Here is a 26,955-nt window from a genome sequence, read left to right on the forward strand (position 1 = left end):
AAGTCTTCCAGATCCCCAGACCTATCTTCTTCCAGACTGCCGGGCAACACCGAGAAGGGTGAAGTCGGCTCATGAGTCCTGGCCAGGATGTGACGGGGAGTTGCCAGGTGGGTGCCGGGGAGGTGTGAAGCTCTGCAGGGGATTGGGGAACCACACGTCATCACCCACATGTGACTTTAAACCTTAGAGATGACATTGGAGGGGGGTAGTTACTCTTTTTTTTTCTTTTGAGACAGTGTCTCATTCTGTCATCCAGGCTGGTGTGCAATAGTTCTAGTGATTCTCCTGCTTCAGCCTCCCGAGTAGCTGGTATTACAGGCACCGACCACGACACTCGGCTGATTTTTGTATTTTTAGTTGAGACGGGTTTTCACCATGTTGGCCAGGCTGGTTTTGAACTCCTGACCTCAAGTGATCCGCCCACCTCGGCCTCCCAAAGTGCTGGGATTGCAGGCAGGGGATAGTTACTCTTTACAGCTAGGGAAACAGTTGGGCTTGGTGACATGATAGAGACACCAGGTCCCTTGAGGATGGGGGGCCATTTGCAGAGCTGTGTGATGGAAGGAACCTGAATTTGGAGCCCCAAGCTTACAGCGTGGGTCCTTGTCACATGTCCTGTGAGCTCTGTTTGCATCCTTAGCTCAGGCAAGCTACTGCGTTGAACTAGCTGGACACAGTGTGTCTGTCTCTCCCTCTTCCAGAGAAGTCCTCACTTAAGGTTGTGTCACAGTTTTTACTGATGTTGGAATTGGCATTTAGAGATGTGAACTTTCCCAGGGCCACACACCCAGATGAGTGGTTAGACTCGCACCTGCCTAACTCCAGCATGTCTTTTTCGGGGGGACACAGTTAAATCCACAGCATGGACTGAGTTCCCCTCTTCTCTGCCACCATCCTGACCTTTTCCTGGCCAGGGTTACCATGTCGGGGCAGGCATGGGGGAAGTGGTAAGGGAGGTATCTGGACCCAGTAAAAGGCTCTGGCCCCCCGCTTCCTCTTGTAAGGACCCTGTCGATCACATCGGGCCCCCTGAATAACCAGGCTAATCTCCAACCCCAAGGTCCTTACCTAATCACATCTACAAAGTCCCCCTCTTGCCACGTAAAGTCACAGGTTCCTGGGACTTGATGTGAACATCTTTGCAGGGACCATGATCCAGGCTTCCATAGAGGCAGTGACAGATGGAGTAGAGCATAGGTCCTTTGAGTATTTATTTATTTAACACGGAGTCTCACTCTGTCACCCAGGCTGGAGTGCAATGGTGAGATCTCAGCTCACTGCGGCCTCTGACTCCCAGGTTCAAGTGATTTTCCTGCCTCAGCCTCCCAAGTAACTAGGATTACAGGCACAGACCACCAAGTCCAGCTAATTTTTTTGTATTTTTAATAGAGGCGAGGTTTTACCATGTTGGCCAGGCTGGTCTCAAACTGTTGACCTAAGGTGATCCACCCGCCTCGGCCTCCCAAAGTGCTGGGATAACAGGCGCGGTGAGCCACCGCGCCCGGCCCCTGTGAGTTTTCACAAGAGACACTGCAGGAGAGAGAATGGTAGAGTCCTCAAACCCTGATTCAGTCGTTCATGAATTCACCAAGCACTCAACGATTCCTGCGATGTGTGTCCTCTTTGCCAGCTTGCTGGTGTGCTCCTGGTGCTTGGTCCACCATAGATGGGTGTGCTTGGTCCAGGAGGCTGATGGTGCTGACATCTGGGCTGATATTTACTGATTTTAGTGACTTGAATGACGTCCATGCAGAAGAGCTAGTGCATCATGCTTGTATTTGAAAATGCCCAGGCTCCTGCCTGAGAACCTGGTAGGCCAGTACTTGGAGGGACAGTAGCAGGATCGAGAAGTCATCTGTGTCACGTGTTCTTGGGGACAAAGAGGAGACACAGGCTCAAGGAGCAACAAGGTTTGTGGGACACAGCTGTGTACGAAAACGTCAAGCAATTAGCACATCCCTGGCTACTTCCTGTGAACCCATTAAATCCCTAGGCTGAGGAGGACAGAGGGTGAGGGGATCTGACCCCACACTCAGCCCTTTAGCCAGCAGCTGCTGTGCTAAGCCATTCTGAGAAGCCACCGGTGGAGAACTGACTTCAGGTCTTGCTGACTGTGAGGCCATCCAGTTGTTTTTGCACATTGAAAACAATACATTGCACTTTGGGAGGCCGAGGTGGGTGGATCACTCGAGGTCAGGAGTTCGAGACCAGCCTGGCCAACATGGTGAAACCCCGTCTCTACTAAAGACACAAAAATTAGCCGGGCGTGGTGTTGGGCACCTGTAATCCCAGCTACTTGGGAGGCTGAGGCAGGAGGATCGCTTGAACCCAGGATGTGGCGGTTGAAGTGAGCTGAGATTGTGCCACTGCACTCCAGCCTGGGGAACAGAGCAAGAGTCCTTCTCAAAGAAAACATTGTTCCAGATTTGCCAATAAGGAGCCAACCTCCTCAGACCTTGGTGTCACAGGAGAATGGCCTGCGGCAGCCCTGGGGCCAGTTGTGATTTGATCCACAGTGTTGGTCAGATGCGTCCTCTGTGCTTGTTTAATATTCATTCTGCTTGTGAGAACAAAGCCATGTCAGTTTCAGTAACGCTTGTGCCATGGGGCACCTGGTGTGGAGCAGGGCTCGGTAAAACTGCTGCAAAAATGTTCCAGGGCTTTTGAAATTACGTGGAGTTGCTGGGGCTCTCTTGAGGCTGTTAGTTTACTTAGGGCTGCTGTGACAAAATACCACAAACCCAGTGGCTTAAACCAACACAAATCTATTATTTTACAGTTCTGGAGGTCAGGAGTCCTAACATCAAGGTGGCGGCAGGGCCAGTTCCTTCTGGAGGCTCCAGGGGAGAATCCCATTCCTTGCCTTTTCCAACTTGCAGAGGCACCTGCGTTCCTTAGTGCCTGGCCTCTTCCTCTGTCTTCAAAGCCATCTGCTGATCTTTCTCTGTCTCCCTCGCCACACCTCCTCTGGCTCTGGCCCTCCTTCTTCCTCCTGTAAGAACCCTGTCAATCACATCGGGCCCCCTGCATAATCCAGGCTAATCTCCCACCCCAAGGTCCTTACCTAATCACATCTGCAAAGTCCCCCTCTTGCCACGTAAAGTCACAGGTTCCTGGGACTTGATGTGGACATCTTTGCAGGGACCACGATCCAGCCTTCTATAGAGACAGTGACAGATGGATTAGAAAGTATGTCCTTTGAGTTTTTATAGGAGACACTGCAGTAGATAGAATGGTAGAGTCCCAAAACCCTGATTCATTCATTCATGAATTCACCGAGTGTTCACCGAGCACCTGCCTCAGTCCAGGCGTCATGTTGGGAGCTGGGGAGACAGAGCAGGCCACGCATCTGTCCTTTCAGAGAGCTGTAGATGCAAATCCTGTAGCACAGATGCACAGATGTGCCTTAGACTAATAGTGCCTCGAAAGGAGAGGAATGGGAATGGCTGTGAGGAGTAGGGAACCTGACCTGCTTTGTGGGGTCATGGAGGGACTCTCCACCTGCCGTCATCCCTCCATCCCTCATTTGGGGCTGTTCCTCCAAAGGTGCAGTCTCCAGCGGGGGTGTGGGGACCCCGGTGGGCCGTGAAGGCCGTTTTCCTTTGCTGCTGTGGGCATTGCATCTGTTCCTGATGGGTAGAGCTGTCTGTGCCCGGTGGGGCCCAAGGCAGTGCCATGGTGGTTCTTTGAGTATCTCAGGTGGGAACTGAGCTGCCTGCACCAGAGGCCAATGGCTTCCAGCACTCCCCAAAGCCACCCGCTTTGGGAAGGGGCCTGTCTCCGAAGCAGGCCAGGTCCTCCTGTTGGGGGAAGCTTTCATGGCGGCATCTGTGTCGCTTCTGCGGGGAGACAGCCGCTAGAGGGCACCGTCCTTCTGGCCTTTCCCATGTCCCCGTTTCTATGGCAGGTGCACAGTAGAGCATTTTTTTTTTTTTTCTAACGACTTAATGATTTAATCTTCTTATTTTCTCAGCAGACAATGCTTTGGACTTCCCTGGATACATTGGGACGTTACCAGTCAGATTAATTAATATGAGTTTCACAACTTGGGAACCAGTGAACGTGCTTCTCCAGACTTAGCTTCTGCACGGCCGTTTCTGCTTTCCTTTATGAAGTGCATTTCTTTAAGAGCCTGGCAGTCTCATGGGGCTCGTCTGTTGTTGGAAGTGAGCAGCGGGTTCCATTGCCCCCCACCTCGGTGGAGCTTATTGTGCAGCTTGCCAGCAAGTGGCTGGGCTTGGACGGGCGGTGACGGTGACATACACCAGGGGAAAGGTCGGCATCCTCTTCTGAGAATTGTTTCTTTTGGGTTTCACACCCCGCCCCCACCTTCTGCTGCCTCGAGGCTCTTTTCTCCTTATTATTAACTAATGACAGATTTCATGACCAGTGACTGAAATCATTTGGAAGTACCCCCTGAAAGCCAGCGTGATGGGTTGGAGAAATGTGACAGATGCAGCCTCTGAAAATCACAGAGGCAGAGGCTTGTGTTGAAGGACTTGCTGAGGAATTAGGATGAGAGTGATCAGGAGGCAGTGGCTGCTGGGCACTGGAGCTGAGGGTGAGGGGCCGAGAAAACGGGAGGCAAATGAGGTAGCTCTTTTTTGGGGCAGGGGAGGCTGGCTTTGGGGATGTGTATCCCACTGTTCACCGCAAGGGGGAGGCATTGGGCGTAGGTTCCACTGCTCCGGAAGGGTGGCAGTTGAAGGGAGGAATTAAAGAAGTTGGCCGGGTGCGGTGGCTCCTGCCTGTAATCCCAGCACTTTGGGAGGCCGAGGCAGGTGGATCACTTGAAATCAGGAGTTCGAGATCTGCCTGGCCAACATAGTGAAACCTCGTCTCTACTAAAAATACAAAAATTAGCTGGGTGTGGTGGTGCACGCTTGTAATCCCAGCTACTCAGGAGGCTGAGGCAGGAGAATTGCTTGAATCCAGGAGGTGGAGGTTGCAGTGAGCCAAGATCGAGCCACTGCACTCCAGCCTGGGTGACAGAGCAAGACTCCGTCTCAAAAAACAAAACAAAACAAAACAAAACAAAAACAAACAAAACAACTGACTCACGTGGCTTTCAGTCTGAGAAACCAATCAGATTATCATTGTCTCTAAAGAATGTGTCCTCCTTTGTAGACGAGAAGCTCACTGGCCCCTCCATGCCCCGGTTTCTCGCCCAGGTGGGTTAGACGGCCAACCTGACATTTTACTGTGCACCTAGAAGTCTTTCTTCCTATTCTCCTTCCCACAGAGGATTCATTTTTCTGTGGTTCTAACATTTTCCTGATCACCCCAGGGACAAAGGGGAAGAAAAAGACTGTGTTTCTGGGCCAAGGGAATCATCTGTTTAACATGGGCTTCGGAGCTTTTTTTACATTTCTATGTAAGCAACTTTTCGTATTCAGAAGACCCAGTTTCCCTGAGCCAGATGGACTCCTTCCATCTTGGGGTGGTCTGTATTTCAGATTCCTGCAGCAGGTGGCTGGTCAGAATGCACACCCCAGGAGGTGAGGTTGGGGGATGTTGGCTCCAAGGCTGCTTGTACTAGCAAGTCCCTAATTGCGGAGTGGACTCCTTCCTCCTGAGCCCATCAGCCTCTGCGTAGCCACATCAGGGTAATTGGGTTCCTGGTGACCCACGACTGCCAGGCTAATGTAAACCTTAATGGAAACCCTCTTTTTCCACTCAATTAAGTGGCTGGAGGTGGGATGCTGTGTGAGAACCGTCTGTTCAGTTCCCTGACTTTCTCTTGTAGAAATTATCTATGTAGCTCCGTTTGGCCTACATAAGCTTAGCATTTGTGTTCATTCATTCATTCATTCCACAGATATTCACAGAGCAGTTATCCATGTGCCGGGCTCTATGCAGGATGTGAGGCCGTAATCATGAATGGGACCTGGCCCCTGTGCACTCCTTGCGGGGTCAGGGGGGTGCAGGGAGGTGAGCACAGCCCACACTCATCCCTGCACAGCCCACAGTCACATGATCAGAGAATAGGGTTTGTCATTGTCATGTGCACGGGGAGCTGTGGGAACCCAGATGAGGGGCCCAAACTGCACCCAGGGATAGAGGATGTGCAGAGTGTGCTTTCCAGACAGGTGGGAAATGGGTAGAGCTAGCTGATCTAAAGTGAAGGGCATTTCAGGTTGTGGGGACAGTCGAGGCAGAGGGGCAGAGATATGACCTACAGAAGTGGCCCGGAATGGCCTCATCAGACGATGAGTGTGGAAGCATGGGAGCTGCAGCTGGATTGATGAGAGGAGGGGTCTGCTCATTAAGAGTCATCGGGTACCACTATGAAGGGTTTGCGTTTTACCCTGGAGCTGGTGGGAGCCATGGGGTGCACTGCAGCAGGGAGTGACCAACGCCAGCTTTGTGTATTGGAAGGATTTCTACATCAGACAGGACTCTCTTGGTTTGCAAAGGACAGAAAACCCAACTCAAAATGGCTTAAAAGCAAAACAGAATTCACTGGTACATTTGACAGAATGGTCCATGGGGTTGGATGGCCTCAGGTAAGGCTTGATCCAGCACATAGAAGGTGTTGCTAGATCCTAGATTCTGTTCTCCCCTTCCCTGAGCTCTTTCAATCTGGTGCCTTCATCTCCAGGCTCTGTATAGTGGTAAGATGATGGGATGGCTTCAACCTCCATCCTTTCCGGGTCAAGGCCAGTGGGAAGGAGTGCCTGTCTCATTCTCTATTCCTGGTAAAGTCTCAGTGCAGCTCGTTAGCTCTAACTGGGCCATGCCCATTCCCGACTGTGTTCCTGGGAGGCCAGTGTGCCAGCTGGCTTTGTCCTGGGATGCCTGCTCCACCCCAGAGCTGAACTACAAGGCCCAAGCATGGTGGCAGGAGGGGTGGCTCTCTCTGAGGGAGGCTGAGTCTTGTTTGCGTGAAAGGATCAATGGATGCTGGAGAAGAAAAGCAATGGTGTCCAGAACAGTCACCTCCAGAAGGGGAGAGGCTGGGCTGGGGTGGGAAGAGTTTAGGGCAGGGCTTGCAGGGGCCAAGGTGGCCATCCTGGTGAGAGAGCCCCACTGGCCAACCCAAGAATAGGGCACGAGATGTGAGCCTGCCAAGGGTACTCCCAGGTCTGGCATCTTGGTTCTTTCCTCTGTGTTCTTGGCACAGACACTCATGCCAGGGCCTTTGCTGTCACCCATAGTCTCAGAGTCATGTTATTATTCCGCAGTCATCTGTGGGGGTGGGACCGTGCCGGGCTTTCTCTCCCCAGCTTCCTCCCTCCTTCAGGGTAGCTCACTGTGTCCCCTGAGGCAGCCAGTGTTGCCGGGAGAGGCCCGAGGCTCCTTCTGGGTCTCAGAGCCATTTCTATGGTTGAACCCAGTGTGTGTCCTTCCCTGTAGAATTGGCTGCCACTTTGTTTCCTTTAGGGCCCCCACTGCACCCCGAACATAACCCTGCCAGGACATCTGTTTATTTTCCATTCTTGTAGCTTTATTTTTATTTCAAAAGGAGCACAAGAACGCAGTCTGGTGGCAAAGCCTCCCTCTGTCTCCTCCTTACCTTCAGCCACTGGGTCTTGCATCAGTAATGCTGCTCTTGTCATTCTGGAGCATGCCCTTTTATTCCTTTTTCTGTGAATTTTGATACGTACACATAGAAATACGTAGTGCTGAGTTTTCTAGTTGTAGTTTTTACATAAATGTCATGCTGTATTTATTTTAAAGTGTCTCACCATGTTGCCCAGGCTGGACTTGAACCCCTGGGCTCGAGTGATCCTCCCACCCCAGCTCCAAGTAGCTGGGACCCCAGATGTACACCACCACACCCAGCCTTTGCTGTATTGTTCTGCAACATGGTTTTTTTTTCTTTCTTTTTTTTTTTTTTAATTTTTTGAGACAGGATCTGGCTCTGTCACCCAGGCTGGAGTGCAGTGGCGTAATCTTGGCTCACTGCAACCTCCGCTTCTTGGCTTCAGACTTTCTTTCCAGCCTCCTGGGTAGCCGAGACTACAGATTCACACCACCATTCCTGGCTAGTTTTTGTATTTTGTGTAGAGATGGGGTTTTGCCTTGTTGCCTAGGCTGGTCTCGAACTCCTGAGCTCAAGCCATCCACCTACCTCAGCCTCCCAAAGTGCTGGGATTATAGGTGTGAGCCATTGCCCCTGGCCCAACCTGCTTTTGCTTTTTAAAAAAATCTCAACACCATGCTATGTATTGCACTTAATTAATTGTGCATTGAATCCTTCATGAGCCTTCTGTGCCAGGTGCGAGGTCGGCTGCTGGGTAGAAGTGACCAGGATACGTCTTCCCTCGGCTACATGCAGACTCTCCACAGTGCAAGGGCAGGGCCTGCCCAGCCCCGTGCCCAGCCCTTTGGCATCCATCCGCCAGTGTTAGTTAGATCAGCAGGCTGTCATGCCCAAGGCTTGCTGCCACCTGAATAGGACAGGGCTTCAGCAGTGAGCTCTTGATGTGGAGTCTGCGCCACCTGTTGACCTTCTTTGGATTTACCTTATTGAAATGTTCACACATTTCTTTTAGCTTCTGAACTTATTTCATCTTGAGAAATGGGCTGGAACCTCGTGCCCCAGCAGAACAAGCCCCATAAATCAGATGTTCAAGCTGAGCGATCCTTCCAGTTTGGACCACAGTCACGGGGCCTTCTTACTCCTCTAGTCATGTCAGCACCGTTCAGAAACTCATCCTTGGCTTAGAGATGACAGTGAGTTACATGTACATAAATACACTGAGCTCATTACCCTGGGCCAGCATCCCACATGACAAGGCCCACATCCATTTCTTGGTAAAAACAAACTACATCTGCCACTTGAAAGGTCAAGAAGCGCTTTCTTGTACGTTGTGCTCCATGGATCACTGGAAGTCCTTTCCCTCTTTTCCCATATCTGGGCCAGGAGGAGCAGCTGCTCTCTGGCACTGTTAGCCTTTGCTGCCTTTTACCCTAGGTGAGACACTTTGTCACTCCTCCGATTTGTAATCCCAAGAACCTTGGAGATTGGACTTCGAGTTCGTAACCTCCTGGGGAGGACCAGGCCTCACATTTCCAGGCCTTTGCATGCGTGATGTGCCAGCAATAGCTCAGCCCTTTGAATTATGATCCACGGCTCCTTCTAATCACCTTCTTTCTGGTTGTCAGAAAAGACTGCCCAACAGCATCTCCTCTCAGCTGCCGAGGCTGATGATGTTTTTATTCTTATTTAGATCTCACTTAGGTCTTATTTTAACTCCACTGAGCTGCAACATCTTCACTGAAGTACAACTGGACTTATTTTTAGAAGAACTGCTCTGTTAAGAAGACCTTTGTGCCTGATGAATTTAATTATTCTGATAAATTACAGCTTCTACGAAGAAACTGTACCCCTCTGAGTACAGATGGAAGTTGGAAAATTCATAGAAAGCTGTCATTTCCTGGCAGAGGCCTGGAAAACCTCATTTAACAGAGATGTCTTTGGGTTCCTGCTTAAGCCCAAGCGAAGGATCCCAAAGCCCCCTCCCCAGCTGGGAAGAGGAGCTGGTGGCGTGAGTTGGCACAGAGCCGCACCTTTCTTTCTCCTCCTGTATCCTCCCGCAAGCTCTGAAGACCACTCTGTTTCTTTGAGCAGGATCAGTTGTAACTAGAAGTGGGTAGGGCTTGAAAAGGCCTGGTTAAGTGTTTAAAATTGAGGCAGCTTTCCTGCCATTTTCAAATTCTTTTAGATGTGTAAGGATGGAGATTGGCTCTTTTTGTTGGGGTTTTCTCTTTGATCCTGGTTCAGACGGGGCCCTCTGAAATTTCTCGCCCTGATCTTTTGTTCTCTATGAAAACCAGGAATTGCATGGATGGTGTAGAACGTCCCCATAGGTGGCAAAGCATCTCTGCTGTGTTGAAATGACATGCTTAGAAAAGTGTCAGAAAATGGAGTTGCCATTGCTCTGGACCCCCAGGGCCTGTGGCTCAGCCTCCACTGGGCCTTTGTGTCTGGGCCAGACCCTCCAGGCAAGCTCCCAGTGAGGCTCTTGGGCCCATCATTGCAGGGGTGCCTTGCCATCCCCCATGTCCTGCCCTGGTTCCCCTAGTGGAGCAAGAAGCTGATCAGCCTTTGTGTTTTCAGATTTCTTCTCTCCATTAAGGTAACCTTGTTCTTTAAATCAGCCTGCTTTCAAAGTTGTTTTCCTAATAATATCAAAAGGGGGAAAAAAGCTGCCTGAAAATCCTTTTTTGGGAAAGAGCCTGGGCATAAATAAATAAATACAACCATACAAAGAAGAAGATTTAAAAAAAAAATCAAAGATGGAACCTTCGCATTTGGCCTGAGGTATAAATGGCAGGCTTTTGAAGACATGCTTTTAGTTTTTGATTCTCTTTCTTTCCTTTTATGTTCTTGTAATTCCAAATCAGGAGCGATGGTGTTTTTTTTTTTTCTTTTTTTTAAACCTTTCCCAATCTTTGAGTGGAGGCTTTGGAAGCTGCACATACTCCGCCATCACAGTTACTCAAAGCTGACGCTTCCCGAGGGGTGGCTGCATGCCGGCGACTGTGCCGAGTGTGTGTCTCATTGAATCTTTGTGATCTCTCTTAGGTGTGTTAGGACCCACTTTACAGACGGAAAGTGAGGCACACAGAGCCGTCAAGCAGCTTGCCCAAGATCACACACCTTGTCAGTGGTCAAGCTGGGATCCCAAACCAGCAGCCTGGCTCTGGGATTCTAAGCTCTCTGTTGTGCTGCTCCTTGAATATATTAAAAGGCCTACTATGTGCAGGAACTGGGTCGGCACTGGCAGGAAGGAAAGTTCGGGAAGGAGATAGTTACATGGCTGTGTGGCTTGAGCTGGGGAGAGTGGAACACCCAGGAGGGCTTCTTGGAGGAGGTGGACAGTAAGATGAGGTTGAAGATAGGTAGGATTTAGTAGGGCACAGTGAGGTGCAAGATCAGGTAGAACTGGCTTTAGTCCTGACTCTGGGGCTTCACATCTAACAGCACAGGACCAGCCATTCCCTCACAGACTTGCTTATTTATTATTATTGTTATTTTTGAGACAGACGGAGTCTCGCTCTGTTGCCCAGGCTGGAGTGAAGTGGCACAACCTTGGCTCACTGCAACCTCCAACTCCCAGGTTCAAGCAATTCTCATGCCTCAGCCGCCCAAGTAGCTGGGATTGCAGGTGCCCACCGCCATGCCTGACTAACGTTTGTATTTTTAGTAGAGACAGGGTTTCATCATGTTGGCCAGGCTGGTCTCGAAGTCCTGACCTCAGGTGATTCGCCCACCTTGGCCTCCCAGAGTGCTGGAATTACAGGTGTGAGCCACCGCGCCCGGCCTCCTTCAGACTTGTTAGGAGACAAGGTGAATGGCTGGCATGGAAGGTGCCCTGCACATAGTAGGTGCTCAGGAAATGTTAGTGGTGCTCTCCCCCTTTCCCATGGACAGTCAGCAATATGGGTTGGACATGTATGTCCTGTAATCCGAGGTTGTGTGCCCTCTGGCTGGCCCACAAAATTTGAATTAATGGCTCATATTTATAAATGGGGAGATTCCACACCAAGCCCCACATTTCCAGCTTTTCTTGAAAACTCAGATCTGGTGACTGCAGCCTGCACTTCCCACTCTGCTGTCCCGGGCTGAGCGAGGAGTGCCTGTCTCCAGAGACAGTGTGCCAAGGGGCCCTCCTCCTATCAAATGCCCTCCTGTGCCTGTCTTCCTACCTGGTCCCCCGTGCAGGCCACTGAGCGCAGTGCTGCAGGTGACCTCTGCTGCGGTGGGAACGAGTTGGCATCGACTCCCTTATGGCTGGCTGCTGGGTTTCATGTGGACAGAGACATTCATCTTAGAACAATGCAGACACTTAGGAAAACAAGCACAAGGCGGTCTTTTTCCCTTAATCACCCATCTCATGAAATCAAGCCCCAGTCCCTTGGAAGCTCACACCCTCCAGACACTGAGAAAATGCATGCCAGCATGCCTGTGCCAGCGTGCCTGTGCCAGCACACCCGGGCCAGCACACCCGGGCCAGCAGATCTTTCTCTGTGACTGAAGACAGCCGGCACTTCATATCTTTGAAGGGTTTGTCTTTCTGGCAAGTGGACCGGTACTTTAAAAACCAAAACATTCCTGGGATTCACTGAAAGTCACTAAACTGGCACCGTTCAGGCGGTGGGGGGGGGGGGTCGGGGTGGGGGGAAGCCAAGGGTGTGAGAGGAGCCCCTGCTTCCAAAAATCGCACCGATCCTCTGAAGATGACGATCAGATCCAGACTGCAAGTTCCTCTGCAAAGGAGCTGTGTCCGTAAGGGAACCCAGGCTGTAAAATATAGCAGGACCCAGCAGGGCATCCCTCAAACCTTCATGGGGTTCAGCTTTGGACATGCTGGCTCTAGTTTGTCTCCACTGCACTCTGCACAGAGCCCCGAAGGCCCTTTCCTTAGCCTGGCCATATTACAAGTCCACTTCAATTGCTGCCTCCTCCAGAGAGCCCTCCATGCTTCTCTGTGGAATGGGGGACCTTGCCTGCCTTGTGGTCACTCTTCCTCCAGTTTGTGTCTCTCTTGGAGCCTAATCACAGAGACCCTGTACATCCACAGCTGCCTCTCCCACTTGCAGGGAGTGGTTTGTGGGCCATGTGTGGGTGCTCACGATTCCCCTTATTCCTCAGGAAATGTGAGGAAGCTCCTGTGAGGCCGGTATTCCCACCACCCCATGTTACAGATGGGGAAACTGAGGCTTAGTGAGGTGAGGAGACTTCCCCGAAGCCACACACCAGCAAGTGGCAATGTGAGATTTGGACTGGGGCTCTATGGCCACAGGCCTGGGCTCCTCCTGCCAACCGAGGGGTCTGCCAGCCTGTGCCCCCCTCTTTCTGGTCCCCGAAGCCTTTGCTTCCCTCAGGCCATCGTGCATAACCAGCCCCTTCAGAACACGCTACTGACCAGGCCGTGGGCTGTGTTCGCGAGCGCGTTTCTCATTTATTAAGGTCACAAAATCCCTGGCCCTGTTTAGTGTCATCTTTGATGTTCAAGGGCGGTGTGGAAATCTCTGTTTTGATATGACCCAATTTCTAGGCTTTCAAAATGCGGCTCCTCTCCTCCTCCCTCTCTGTGTTTTTGAAATCAGGTGAGCAGGGCTGCCTCGAAGCATTGACCATTTGCCCCGAGGTCTCCCTCCCCCCGCCTCAGGCCCAGGCACATGGGTGCAGTGCCAGCTCTCAGGCCTTGCCAAGAGGACTCACGGGCGTAGCCCACCTGTATGATCCTCCACACATAGGGAAACTGGGTCTTTTGTTCTTCCTCTGCCATCAGCATGAGCACTGCAGGCAGCTGTGCTGTACGGGACCTCCCCGCACCTGTTGTGTCCTCCTATGATGCCAGCCAGGACATGGAACTTCCACCCCGACCCCCTGTGCTCAAGGGCTATCATATTCCCAAGGATTTCTGTGAAAAATCACTTTTCTCTGTTTCCTTTCTGCCTTTTAAGACTCTCTGCTGGTTACAACTCTCTTTGTAACGAGTCATGTGGTACAAATACTTGCTGAAATTTGGTCCCTGTTTTCTCAGCTGATCTGGGTGACCTGTGGGAGATCTTATGGATTATTTTTAGGGAGGTGGGGCAGAGGGAGTCTCAAAACTCTACGTCTGTATCATTTCCCTGTGAAGTTATTTAACATTTGTCCACTGCTGTGCAGAGTCATGCTAAGGATTTTGGAAATTCAAGGATGGGTGCCTGGATCTTCCCTTAGGATGCTGGCTGTGGGTGGAGGACAGTGTGTGCGGCAGCCAGGCTGGCTCGTGGCTGGAATGTGGGTTACCTGGAGAGGGCCTGCTTTTTTTTTTTTTTTTTTTGCTATTTAAAAACATTGTTGTAAAATAGACATAACGTAAACTTTACCATCTTAGCCATTTTCAAGAGCAGAGTTCCCTGGTATTAAGTACGTTCTCATTGTGCAGCCGTCACCACCACCCGCCCACAGAACTCTTTCATCTTTCCAAACTGAAACTCTGCCGTCATTCAACACTACCTCTCTAGTTGCTACTTCCCCCCGCCCCTGGCAGCCACCAGACTGCTTTCTCCTCTATGCATTTGCCTACTCGAGGGACCTCCTATTGGTGGAATTGTATAGTGTTTGACTTTCTGTGTCTGGCTTATTTCACTGAGCATAACATTCTCAAAGTTCAGCCATGCTGTAGCCTGGTCTGAATGTCCTTCCTTTTTAAGGCTGGATAATATTCCATTGTATACGCGGACTACGTTTTGCTTACTCATTCATCTGGTGTTCTCAAATGCCAAGACTCAGTGACTGCAGCAGTGCCCGAAGGCTCCCTCGAATCAAAAAACTTCCTAACCTCAACCTGTACCTAGGCTCTGATACTCCTGCATCAGGGAGTCCTCCAGGATAAGGTGCCTGTTTAAAATGCAAATATTTACCTTGGGGGGAGTGGGTAACTGGCATCCTGGGGCCCCGCTGCCATTGTCCATATGAGGGAGGGAGGTTGTATTGTCCTGGAAGTCGGGTCCACGGTCGCGTCCTGAGACTCCCATCACGTGCCATGCTCTGAGCTGGGGACTCGACGTTCATGGTGTGGTTATATTTAGCCCTTCCAAAGACCCTGGCATTTTTGCAGTGTTACCTATAAATTCCATGTGCAGAAACATGGGTTATTTCCACTTTTTTTTTTGTTTTTTTTTGTTTTTTGAGATGGAGTCTCGCTGTGTCACCAGGCTGGAGTGCAGTGGTGTGATCTTGGCTCACTGTAACCTCCACCTCCCGGGTTCAAGCAATTCTCACACCTCAGCCTCCTGAGTAGCTGGGACTACAGGCGCATACCACCACGCCCAGCTAATTTTTGTATTTTTAGTAGAGACAAGGTTTCACCATGTTGGCCAGGATGGTCTCGATCTCTTGACCTTGTGATCTGCCTGCCTCAGCCTCCCAAAGTGCTGGGATTACAGGTGTGAGCCACCGCGCCCGGCTTGGGTTATTTCTACTTTTGGGCTATTTTGAATCCTGCAGCTATGAACATGGGAGTAAAAGGGGGTCCGCTTTTTAAGAAGCTGAGTATCAGGGCCTTTGCTGACATGAGAGGAGCTGGCATTGTCCTTATGAAGGATGGAGGTTGTGTCATCCTGAAAGCTGGGTCCACAGGTGTGTCCCAAGAGCCCATCACGTGCCATGCTCTGGGCTGGACGCTCAACATTCATGGTTACATTCAGCCCTTCCAAAGGCCCTGGCATTTTTACAGTATTACCTATAAATGCCATATGGAGAAACAGGTGCAGAGAAGTGAGTGGGATGTACCTGGGGTCTCACGGCCAGCACGGGTGGGGCCCTGCTGGCCTGCTGCTCCAAAGCCATCATGCCACACCCGCTTGCTGTTCCATCACCTGCCACTGTGGAGGCTGGATGTCCAGAGCTGGAGGTGTTTAAGGTTCGAGGTGATTCTGGTGTTAAAAGAGGAAATACCGTTTTACTTCTGAACCTGTTTCATGGAGAAGGAGGTACGGCTCCGGGCACACTGGCCTGGGTACTTTTGCAGCATGTGATCAGGGACTGCTTCCCAGCGACCCTCCACCAGTGCTGTGAAAGCGGCCAAGGCCCTATCTCCATCCTGCACCATGGACGCATCTTGGGGCTGGAACCTGGAGTCCCACATGCAGCAGGGGCTGAGGCTGTGACTGTGGAGAAAGCTTGACATTACAGAAGCAAGGGTTTTGGTGCCTGGCATCTGTGTGGGTGGGTATTCCTCCCTGGTGGATGTGGCTGAAAGGCCTGGAGGGTCTCACTGGTGCAGGGAGGTGAGGGGTCGTTTCTGGTTCTGGGATTGTCCCTAATCACTGGGCGTTCCAGATCCTGTAACTGTTCAGCACTTCCTTGAGATGGGAGGTCATGGTGTTTCTGACTTGGAGCCTCTGGCTCTCTTTATTAGATTCTGTTGCATGTTCCAGCCATCCTGACCTGGGTGTTCCATCAGATTTCTGTCCCTGTGAATGTGGCCATCACCAGTGACCCCACTTTAAACTCCAGATTCACCTGTATGCATGACCGGAGGGGGTTAGCATCTTGAGTCCGTGGTTCAGGACGCAGCCCCCCGGCAGAGGGAAGGCAGCCCCACTCTCTCATGCCCCATCGCTGTGGTCCATGCTTTGTCTGCCTCAGCAGCCTTGGTCAAATCTGGAAGCATCTGGAGGCATCTGGAAGCTTTGGTATCTTAGTTATGAGTTTTAAAGGGCAGTGAAAACAGACTGGCAGAGCTTGGCGAGACCTGGGAAATATTTTGGGTGGGGAGGAACTGCAGAATGTATTCTTGGTTCGGAGCATTTTTCCCTCTGACTCTTTCTGGGCCACAGTCCTTTTAGGAATGTTTGTTAAATGCTGAAAAAACAGGAATTGATTTCTCTCTGCGTCCACAGCCAACATGTGAGGCCACGGTACTCCGTGTATACTAACCTTGTTTTTCTTTCCTTTTACTCAACAGTGAGTGACCTACAGGAAGAAGGCAAGAATGCCATCAACTCACCGATGTCCCCCGCCCTGGCGGATGTTCACCCTGAAGACACCCAGCTCGGTACGGGGGATTCCTCCGCTCCCTGCCCTGAGACAGTTGAGCTTCCGTGGCACTAAGTTGGTCTTGGGGAGGCCAATGAGGAGCCCGATAGATCTGGCCTCTTGATCAGATGCTGGGGGCATTTGGGAGTCTAAGTTCTTAGCTCAAGGTCATCTTTAGAAAAGTCCACTGGGAAGAGCAAGTCCTTCTTTAAGGGTTTCTGCCCTAGTCTTATTAAAACGTAAGTTTTATTATTCATGTGGTGAAGCCAACAGATTGGGAGAAGACTGACTTGAAAAGATAGTTTGTTAAACTCATAGTTCTGAAAGGAGGTGTAGCAGGCCACTCAGGGCCATGCCATGCCATGCCATGCCATGCCATACCACACCATGCCACGCCACACCACGCCACGCCATGCCAAGCCATGCCACACCATGCCACGCCACACCATACCACAGAAGGCCACATGGAAAGCACTAGTGTCAGGCAGAGGCAGAAGGAGCAGGGCCAATGCCTTTATTTGATATTTTATGTATATATTTTCTGAGATAGAGTCTCACTCTGTCACCCAAGCTGGGGTGCGGTGATATGATCACAGCTCACAGCAGCCTTGACCGTCCAGGTTCAAGTGATCCTCCTGCCTTAGCCTCCTGAGTAGCTGGGACTACAGGCATGTGTCACCCCGCCCACCTAACTTTTTAATTTTTTTGTAGAGATGGGGTCTTGCCATGTTGCTCGGGCTGGTCTCCAACTCCTAGGCTCAAGCAGTTCTCCTGCCTTGGTTTCCCAAAGTGCAGGGACTACAGGTATGAGCCACTACGCCTGGCCCCAACATGCTTACTGTGGCTTTCTCTGAAGGAATGGGCAGGGCTGGGTGAACAGGCCTAGGCCTGGCTTGTTGGAATCATTTCACTGGGCTTTGGGGTGCAGGAGCTGTCCTGAGTCTTCTCAGTAAGAAGACTCTTCTTCTTCCACACCACATGGCGTGGCATGGTATGGTGTGGCATGGTGTGGCATGTCCCCAGGGCCAGGGGAGATTAGGGTGAGGATATTGGCTGGGAGTGTAGGAGCCCCTTGAGAGCCCAAGGAAAGAGGTAGGTGGCTGGGGGCTCTGGGCTCTGGGGCTCAGGCTCTGAGTGGTTTACATATGAAAGTTGTGCTCACAGAGGGTGGTTTACCATCTCTAGGAATTAGCTCGTCCTGGAGGTGCAGTCTCTCCAGAGTCAGCAAGGCCCCAAGATGCCAAGCACCAGAAAATACAGAAAACAGGCCGGGCGCGGTGGCTCACGCCTGTAATCCCAGCACTTTGGAAGGCCAAAGTGGGCGGATCACTTGAGGTCAGGAGTTTGAGATCAGCCTGGCCAACATGGCTAAACCGCGTCTCTCCTAAGCATACAAAAATTAGCCAAGTGTGGTTAGCCTGTAATCCCAGCTACTCTGGAGGCTGAGGCAGGAGAATCGCTTGAACCCGGGATTGGGATGTTGCAGTGAGCCGAGATCGCACCACTGCACTCCAACCTGGGTGACAGAGCGAGACATCTCAAAGTAAAAAAAGAAAATGCAAAACACAATTAATACAGTTAATATGCTTCTTCCCTTTGGGCCAGCCAGAGCTGCCCGCAGCCTGGGCTTACAGGGTGGGCCCTGCCAAGTGGCCCAGGCCCCTGCGCTCACTGCCTGATGTAATGGGTAACAGCCAAGACACATTTTCCTTAAAGTGTGTTTTGGGATCCAGCTGATCTGGAAGGCGATTATGGAACATTCCGCCTATTTCCAAACCCTGGTTTAAAGGGAAGTCCCGGTTCATCCCTTTTTTTGTGGTTTCCGTGATGAGGCCAGGCCAGCAAGAGCTTATGGAGAAGAAACGCTGATGCAAGTTCAGCCGCCAACCGAGCCGAAGCCAGAGCTGGTGATGCTGCCTGAGGTTGCACCAGGGTCCACGGGGCTTTCTCTCCCTCCGCTTAGAAAAGAGTGGCCCCGCCAGGCTCAGTGGCTCAGGCCTGTAATCTCGGCACTTTGGGAGGCCGTGGCAGGTGGATCACCTGAGGTTAGGAGTTCGAGACCAGCCTGGCCAACATGGCAAAACCCTGTCTCTACTAAAAAATACAAAAATTGGCTGGGTGTGGTGGCAAACGCCTGAAATCCCAGCTACTTGGAGGCTAAGGCAGGAGAATCACTCGAACCCAGGAGGCGGAGGTTGCAGTAAGCCGAGGTCGCACCACTGCGCTCCAGCCTGGGCAACAAGAATGAAACTCCATCTCGTAAAATAATAAAATAAAATAATTAGCCAGGCACCCGCCTATAGTCCCAGCTACTCAGGAGGCTGAGGTGGGAGGATTGCCTGAGTCTGAAGAGGTTGAGGCTACAGTGAGCCAAGATCACACCACTGCACTCTAGCCTGGGAAACAGAGTGAGACCCTGTCTCAAAAAATAATTATAATTGAACTCACTGACTGAATATTTGCACAGCACCTGACTCTTTCTGAAGTCCTCTTTGTATATTTCATATCCTTTGGGTTCATAAATGTCATCATTGAAGCGAATATTGGGGGTCCACTGTGAATGCTTCTACTCCTCAGTCCCTTCAGTGACCCTGTGAGGTGGGTTGTATCATTATCCCCATTGTACAGATGGGGAAGCTGAGGCACAGATCTAAGATCACAGAGATGACTAGTAAGTGCCAAAGTCTTGAACCCCGGGCATTTGCCCCCAGAGCTAGGCTCCTCCCCCTGCTCTAGACCGTCTCAGTAAAGATGGTGGCCCTCATCAGAGGTGAGCAGGACAGGTCCCCGTCCTTGGGCATGTTTTGTTGCAGCTGGTGGATGCTCTGCTGTGATGTGCAAGATGGGGAGGGCGGGGGCTCGGTTCCCATAAAACAGGGTGGCACAGATACCACCCTGGCCTCTGGGCACTGCTTCTCCTCTGACTGAAGTGGAGAGAAGCCCAATCCAGGCCCACCCAGCCTGTGTGGACCCAGACCTGCTGAAGATTCTGAGCCCATGTCTGAACCCCTGGCACCCCCTGGACTGGGCAGCGCTTGCTGTACCCACTGTGGTGTCCCGGGACTGTGGGCTCCTGGAGGGGTCCTGCCTTAGTCTCGGAGCCACCGAGAGGAGCATGGCGCAGTTTAGCGACCACCGAAGTCACACAGCTCAGAGATGGCATGGCTCCTGGTGTCTGCTCTCAACTTCCTTTTAGGAAAAACAAGGAGCCTCTCATAACCCTTTTCTTCTCTCTTAGAGTCCCTGGAGTCCTGTTTCTGAATGCAGGATGTCAGAAAGTCCCAGGGCACTTGGCAATGAGGGTTCCTGGACACCCCAAGACCTACCAAATGGGAGTATGCGGGCCCAGGCTCCTGTGCTTTAAACATGCCCCCAGTGACTCCGGGGCCCACTGAGGTTTGGGAATTGCTCCCCTCTAGGCCGCGTGAGCAGCCCCTAGCAGACCGAGGGCCATGATGTGCAGTGGCCCACGGGGACTTCATGTCCAGGGTCCCAGGTCAAGGGGAGCAGGTCATGAATGCTGACAGGCAGCAAGGGCTGACTGTGAGCTCCGGAGCCCCCAGACACAGAGGTTCCTCATCTGGAGCAAGCGCCTGCTCTGAGTCAGGTCCCTGCCCCGTGAGACACAGCTGCTCCCTGGTCTGTGCAGAGCCTCTGATCCTGGCCTACTGTCACCAGCACCAGGTGGCCAGGAGCTCCCGGCGGGATCTGCAGATGCAGACACACCGCCACACACAGCTGCCTGCCTGGGGCCTGCCGCCCACCCTCTCAGGCCCACTGTCCCCCTCTAGGCGTGGTCAGGAATGAAAGCTACCCCACGGGGACAGTTAAAGACCGGAGATGTCTCTGAGAAGGTGTTTGGTGACACTGAGGCTTGAAACGGTATCTCTGTCCTCCACCTTTCACAGTCTCTGGGTCAGACGCCCCGTTCCTCTTGGTGGCCCTGCTGACTTAGGCAGGACCCCTCAAGGAGCCCGCAGTCCTGGGACATCCGAGCCGCCACGGCACGCTGCCCAGTCCAGGGGATGTCAGGGGGTCGGACATGGGCTCCGAGCCTTCAGGAGGGAGCAGCGAGTTCCCTGTGGGGGCCACATGAGCTGGGCAGGCCCAAATCTTACTTCTCCTCAGTTCAGCGAGAGCAAGGTGTGGGGACATGCTAGATAGGGCAATGCTGAGATTTTTAGTGTGGGTTGAAGGGGATGTTTCCAGAAACGGGCTCTCTGAAGGCTGGGATTGGGTAGTGACCTGCTCAATCTCCATCCTGCACCCCCTCCCATACACGTGTGGACTCACAGCCTGGCCCTGCTCCTCGTCCGCCTGAGACGGGTGGTCCAGAGGGGGTCTCAGACATGGGTCGCACAGGCACACATAGTCCTCTTTGGGGCAGGAGAGCTTGGAAGATTTGGCGTTTGGGCTCCAGGATCTCAGCTGGGGAGCTGAGGTCTGAAGGGTGAAGGAAACATGGGCTAGGGAGAGAGTGTCGGACCGCGGGAGCAGGTGCCAAGGCTCAGGGCAGGCGGCAGCGAGGCTTCAAGGAGTGAGGGAAGGCCGGATGGGCTGGAGCAGATTGCACCAGGAGGGCAGGAAATGAGGCTGGAGAGAGGCCTTGGAGGCCACATGGAGGACACCAGCCTTGATCCCAGCAGGAGTGGGAGGCTGCGGAGGCCTTTGCAGAGACATCGTCAGGACTCTCAAGAGCTCCCTGCATGTTACCTGGGGTGTCCTTCTCAGGCATCAGATCTGTATGACTTCAAAATTAGTTTCTCCACGTTGTCAGAGTTTACACTCTGCTGCCGGGAAGTTGCATCACATCCGTATCAGCAGCAGAGTTTCACTCAAAGCCATTTTCTTTCTTTTGTATTTTATTTTATTTTATTATTTTATTTATTTTTAAAAATAGAGACAGGGATTTCACTATGTAGCCCAGGTTGGTCTGGAACTCCTGGGCTCAAGCAATCCTCCTGCCTCAGCCTCCCAAAGTGCTGGGATTACAGGCATGAGCCACTACGCCCAGCTTCAAAGCTGTTTTCATTCTGACCGACATGGTCAGTGTCCCCAGCCCCATGGGAGCCTGTCTGGGCTCTGGGACCCTGGTCTCTACTGTGTCCTGGCTGTCTCCACTTGTATGTCCTGGGGGTACCTGGCTTCTGCCTGGAGCCCCTCTTGTGCCTTTTGTCCTCTTTAAGAGAGAGGCATGGTACAGAGCCTCCCGGTGAGTGGAACCTGGGCCCCACCCACCCCATGCTCTGCGCAGGTCCTGGAGCTGGACAGTGTGGGCAGCCTGAGACCCCCTTGCCCTTCCCCGCGTGTGTTCAGAGGTGCTCTGCGCCCGCTGGCTTCTGTGTGGCACTGGGCATTTCTGCTGTGGAGCATGCCTAGCCTCTGTGGGTGCGCCCTCCGCAGTCCTGCCTCCCCACCGTCTCCACGGCACTGTCCTCCATGACGGGCTCGGCTGGCTGCCTGGTGTCTGTGGGATCCAGGCAGAAACATGGAGGGAAAGCAAAGAAGTAGAGAAATAGAGGATGTGGATGAGCACATTTCGCTGTTAAACATCATTCCCCCCCAACTTTTTTTTTGCTATTTATTTCTCAATAGTTTTTCCGCATGTTATTTTACATACAACATTGCATATTGATTCTTTTCCACTGAATGTACCAAACGTTTTCCATCTTGTTATAACCATCCAAACTCTTCATATGTGTTTATAAATAGTGGCCACAGGGAACTACCTGGTGCCTGAAGCTTTCCCACATACCAGATTCCAGCCAGGGGATGCATCTCATGCCCTGTGAATGCTGCTCTCTCCTTATTTCTCCTGAAACATGGAAATGGTTTGGACCAGCTGCTGGTGGAGTCTGGGAGGGGCGAGGCCAGGCAGAATGATGAGTTTGACTTCATCCCTTTCCAGAAGAGGGGAAGGCGGGAGGAAGCCCCATCCACCTTCCAGAAGGTGATTCCTTGCAGTCACCCTCCCCTAGTGCTGGGTTCTCTGCTTCTCCATTTGTCAGAGATGAGTCGGCCTCCCCCTGGTTCCCTGCCACCCCCACAATCGCTGACCGTGACTTCCTTTTGTCCCTGGCAGAGGAGAACGAGGAGCGCACGATGATCGACCCCACTTCCAAGGAAGACCCCAAGTTCAAGGAACTGGTCAAGGTAAGGAGCTCTGTCTTGGTTGGAATCTTCCTCTTAGGGCAAGGCCTTGGCTTTGGGGTTCAGGGCTCTCTTGGACAAAGGGAGCTAAACCCAGGGCTCCTGAAAGGGACGTTGGTGCTGCGTGAGAAGGTGGGCAGATGTATTGGCAGAGGAGGACGGCGGGGAGGATCCAGCCCGAAGTGCCAAGCGCCTCCTGTGTGCCCTGCTCGGCTGGGGCTTTAACGCGACCAGGCTTGTGAACTCTTAGCTGGACAGAACTTGGCAGGAGGGGATTTTAGGATTAGGAATGAGTGCTGGCGTGAGCTAGTGTAGTACCTTACAGATGGAGTTGGAACTCCTTCTGGAGCCTGGTGGGGTCCAGATTCAGATTTAACCCTGAAAAGCAGGAGGGTGACCCCTCTGGCCACTCTTGCTGAGGAGCCATCTGATGCCGATGCCTGCGCTGAGTGGACGGTCAGTTTCCACCACGTCTGGAGGTGTGAATCCCAGCGGGGCGAGGAACCTGGCTGCCCGGCTCCCAGAAGTCAGGAAACAGTGAGGGAAGGGGCCGTAGTTCTGGCCTTCTTGGGCAGCGGCTGTCCTTCTCCAGCGTGGCTCCTGCTCACCATGAGGCAGTGCTTGTGTGGGTCCAAGGACAGATTGCAGTTTTGGTTGCTCTGATCTAAACCATGGTAGGGCTTGAGAGGGAATCCTCTGAAGAGGAGAGGCTGTGGGCTCTGCCTGACCCTGGTGAACCCAGGGTGGGCTCTTGGGCAGACGGCTGTGGCAGACACTTGGCTTCCACAGCCCACAGCCAGCTTGGGCACCCTGGGATCTTGAAAATGCTGATGGTGACAGTGTCTGCCAGAAACAGACACTTTTCTATTAAAAGTGCTTTTTAAAAAGCTTCTCCACTTTCACCACTGCAGTGGACCTGACTCTGGGCTGTACAACTGTGTTTTCACGAGGGCTCATCCAGAATAAGTAAAATGGCTCGCAAGTTATATTCTTTTAAAATCCACATTGAGACCGGGCACGGTGGCTCATGCCTGTAATCCCAGTACTTTGGGAGGCCAAGGCAGGTGGATCACCTGAGGTGAGGAGTTCGAGACCAGCCTGGTCAACATGGTGAAACCCTGTCTCTACTAAAAATACAAAAAATTTGCTGGGCGTGGTGGTGGGTGCCTATAATCCCAGCTACTTGGGAGGCTGAGGCAGAATTGCTTGAACCTGAGAGGCAGAGGTTGCAGTGAGCCGAGATCTCACCACTGCACTCCAGCCTGGGCACCAAGAGTAAAACTCTATCTCACAGAAAAAAAAAAAAAAAAAAAAAATTCCAAATGTCAGTTTTAGGGTCCACCCAAAGATGTTGATTCTTAATAACTTAAATTACTTAATTTGTTTTATTTTTTCTCTCTGAATACCCACTTTGTTATTTTGAAGAGAAGAATGTCAATGAGGAAGGTCACTGTCTTTTAGCCACCAAAATATTGTTCTCAGGGCATATTTAAGGAAGGGATGCATGAGAATTGTCAGGCTTCTCCAGAGAAACAGGCCCAGTTGTGTCAGTATCTAGAGAGAGGTTTATTATGATATTGGCTCACTTGACTATTGAGGCTGAGAAGTCCCACGACCTGCCATCTGCAAGCTAGAAAGCTGGAGGGCCAGTGGTAGAGATGCCAGCCTGCATCTGCAGCCCTGAGTACCAGGAACAGGGTGGGAGAAGATCCAGGTGCTGGCACTAGCAGCCCCCGGCAGAGAGAGGTGAATCCCAACTTCCTCCACCTTTTTGTTCTATGGGATCGGATGAGGCCCACCCCGCCTTGGGGAGGGCCGTCTGCTTTACTCCATCCACCAATTCAAATGCTCATCTCCTCTGGAAACACCCTCCCAGACACACCAGAAACAATGTTTCACTGGCTGTCTGGGCACCCCAGAGCCCAGGCAAGTTGACACAGAAGATGAACCATCCCATGCACCTTTCCAAAGATTTTTTTCTTTGATTTTTGAGCAATGCTTGAGAGTTCACAAACTCCATTCACAGGATTATCTCCTTGAAACAACTCCCTGGGGAGCTGTGTCATTCTTGCTTCCAGGTGGAGACTCAGAGAGGGGTGAAGGGGCGGGGCGCCATGGCTCACACCTGAAATCCCAGCACCTTGGGAGGCCAAGGTGGGGGAATAGCTTGAGCCCAGGTGTTCAAGAACAGCCTGGGCAACATGGTGAAACCCTTTCTCTATAAAAAAAAAAATATACAAAAATTAACTGGGTGTGGTGGGAGGTGCCTGTAATCCTAGCTATTCAGGAGGCTGAGGTGGGAGGATTGCTTGAGCCCAGGAGGTCAAGGCTGCAATGAGCTATGATTATGCCTGTGAATAGCCACTGCACTCTAGCCTGGGTGACAGAGCAAGACTCTGTCTCAAAAAAAAAAAAAAAAAAAAAAAAATTGGTTTAAGTAACTCCCCACCCCCAGGTGCTGGGGTTAGTGATGTGTCTGGGCTTGAATGGGCTCTGTCCATTTGGTGCTGTGTTCACTGAGCCAGGTTGAGTGTGGCATCCTGTGCTGGACCCTGGGGTTGGGGGATGGCTAAGTGACTTCCCTGCTATGCAGGATTTGATTTATGTTCCTCCTAGATGTCTGCAGTGCCACCCACCCCTGCCTTTGCTGCTTTGCTGCTGAAGACCCCCAGGCTGTTTTGGCCTTGGTGGGGTGAGGGCTGGGCTGCTGCGTGTCTGCCAGCCCACCGTGGAGGGGCCGCAGTGTCTGCAGCAGCCAGGGCCAAACTGGAGGGACCCATGGAGGCTCCGGCTGCTTCACATCTTCCAGATTTCAGATTAAGAAGGCCACATTGAGGGGCATGGGGTGGACTGACTGGGAAAGCTAATTAACATCCTTTGGGGCAAAGTACAACTAAGGACAGGAAGGAGCTGAGGAATAAATGCCTCTTCCCGACTCCTGATGTGCACTTCTGAGACCATGGCTCATGGAGATGGGCCACGTGGCTGAGCATCAGCTGGGTTTTCTTCTGAAGCCATAGCCAGCTCAGGCACCTGCCTCACCTCCCTTCCCCTCCCTGTTGCTAGCCTAGGGTGCCCTCCTCTCACCCCCAAAGCCCTGCCAAAGAAAATGCATCAGCAGTGAGCTTTGTCCTGGCTCTGTTTTGCAGGGAACCTGGGCCAGAATCATGGTCCCCAAAGATGACCATGTGATAATCTCTGGAGCCATTGACTATCATCTTACATGACAAAGGGACATGGCAGGTGTAGTTAATGACCTTGCAATGAGGAGGTCATCCTGGATGATCCAAGTAGGCCCAGTGTGTTCGCTAGTGTCTGTGTAAGAGGGACATGGGGAGCTTCGACTGCACATGAACATGGCAGCTTGACCCTGGAGGCAAGGTGGTAGCTTCTGGCTCTGAAGTTGGAAGAAGGGGGCCACACACTAATGGATGCAGGCGGCCTCTGCCTCTAGAAGTGGAAGAGACAAATGGATTCTCCACTGGAGAACTCAGAAGGAACCCTGGCGCCTCCAGAAGGAACCAGCCCTGCTGACACCTGGATTTTAGCCCAGCGGAACAGATTTTGGACTTTGACTTCTAGGACTGCAAGAGAGGTCAAAGCTGCAGAGCTGTTGGAAGCCCCTGGATTTGTGTCAATTTGTTACAGCAGCCACAAGCAACTAACACCATCCCCTTCTCCAGGCTGCTGCCTCCAGCTGCAGCTGGCGGGCCCTGGCCACTGGGGCCAGGCAGGGTGGGTTTTGGTACCTGCAGCGGCAGTATCCTTGGCCATTTCCTGGAAGGGCCAGTTGCCAGACACTGAGATGCCTGTTACTGCAACTGTCCCACCAGCCTGGAGCACGTGTTTCTGGAGACAGGCAATTTCTGGAAGGCTCCACCTGCTCTCAGACTGCAGGTTGCGTCTCAAAGCAGGCTGGCAGACGTTTTCCACTCTTGATCAATCATTTTCCAAAATAAGCATAGACACAGCAACCAGGAGAGCAGCTTCGGTTTGGCTGTCAGTGGCATGTTAGTTACTGTAGTAGTGGCAGAGAGGCGATGTACATTAAATATTAGTTCTCACTGACTATAGCCTTTTAAACAGAGAAGCGTGTGGGTGGCAGCAGGTGAGTTGGCTATGCTGAGCCTGGGCTGCACTTGGTTGATTCTCGTTTGTCAGGCATGCAGGGGGCTCTCTGTGCGTCCAGGGGTTTTCCCTGTCTGGATTTGCTCATGTTCGTGGGTTTTCAGCACCTCCTTTCTTCTGGTTTGGGAATGAGTCAGGTCCTCACTACACAAGGCCAGAGCAACATGCGTGTGTGGGTAGGGGTGAGC

General features: G+C 52.0%; 1 protein-coding gene across 2 annotated transcripts in view; it reads left to right on the top strand.

Moving 5' to 3' along the window:
• PARVB (parvin beta) overlaps positions 1 to 26,955 on the top strand; it is a 145,640-nt gene that overhangs the window by 53,105 nt on the left and 65,580 nt on the right. For both annotated transcript variants that reach the window (XM_024239764.3, XM_024239765.3), the window contains exons 2-3: positions 16,419 to 16,508; positions 22,572 to 22,642. In XM_024239764.3, coding sequence (XP_024095532.1) covers positions 16,419 to 16,508; positions 22,572 to 22,642 — 161 coding nt within the window. The remainder of the gene's footprint in view (positions 1 to 16,418; positions 16,509 to 22,571; positions 22,643 to 26,955) is intronic.

Source organism: Pongo abelii, chromosome 23, assembly GCF_028885655.2.
Source record: "Pongo abelii isolate AG06213 chromosome 23, NHGRI_mPonAbe1-v2.0_pri, whole genome shotgun sequence".
Lineage (NCBI taxonomy): Eukaryota > Metazoa > Chordata > Mammalia > Primates > Hominidae > Pongo > Pongo abelii.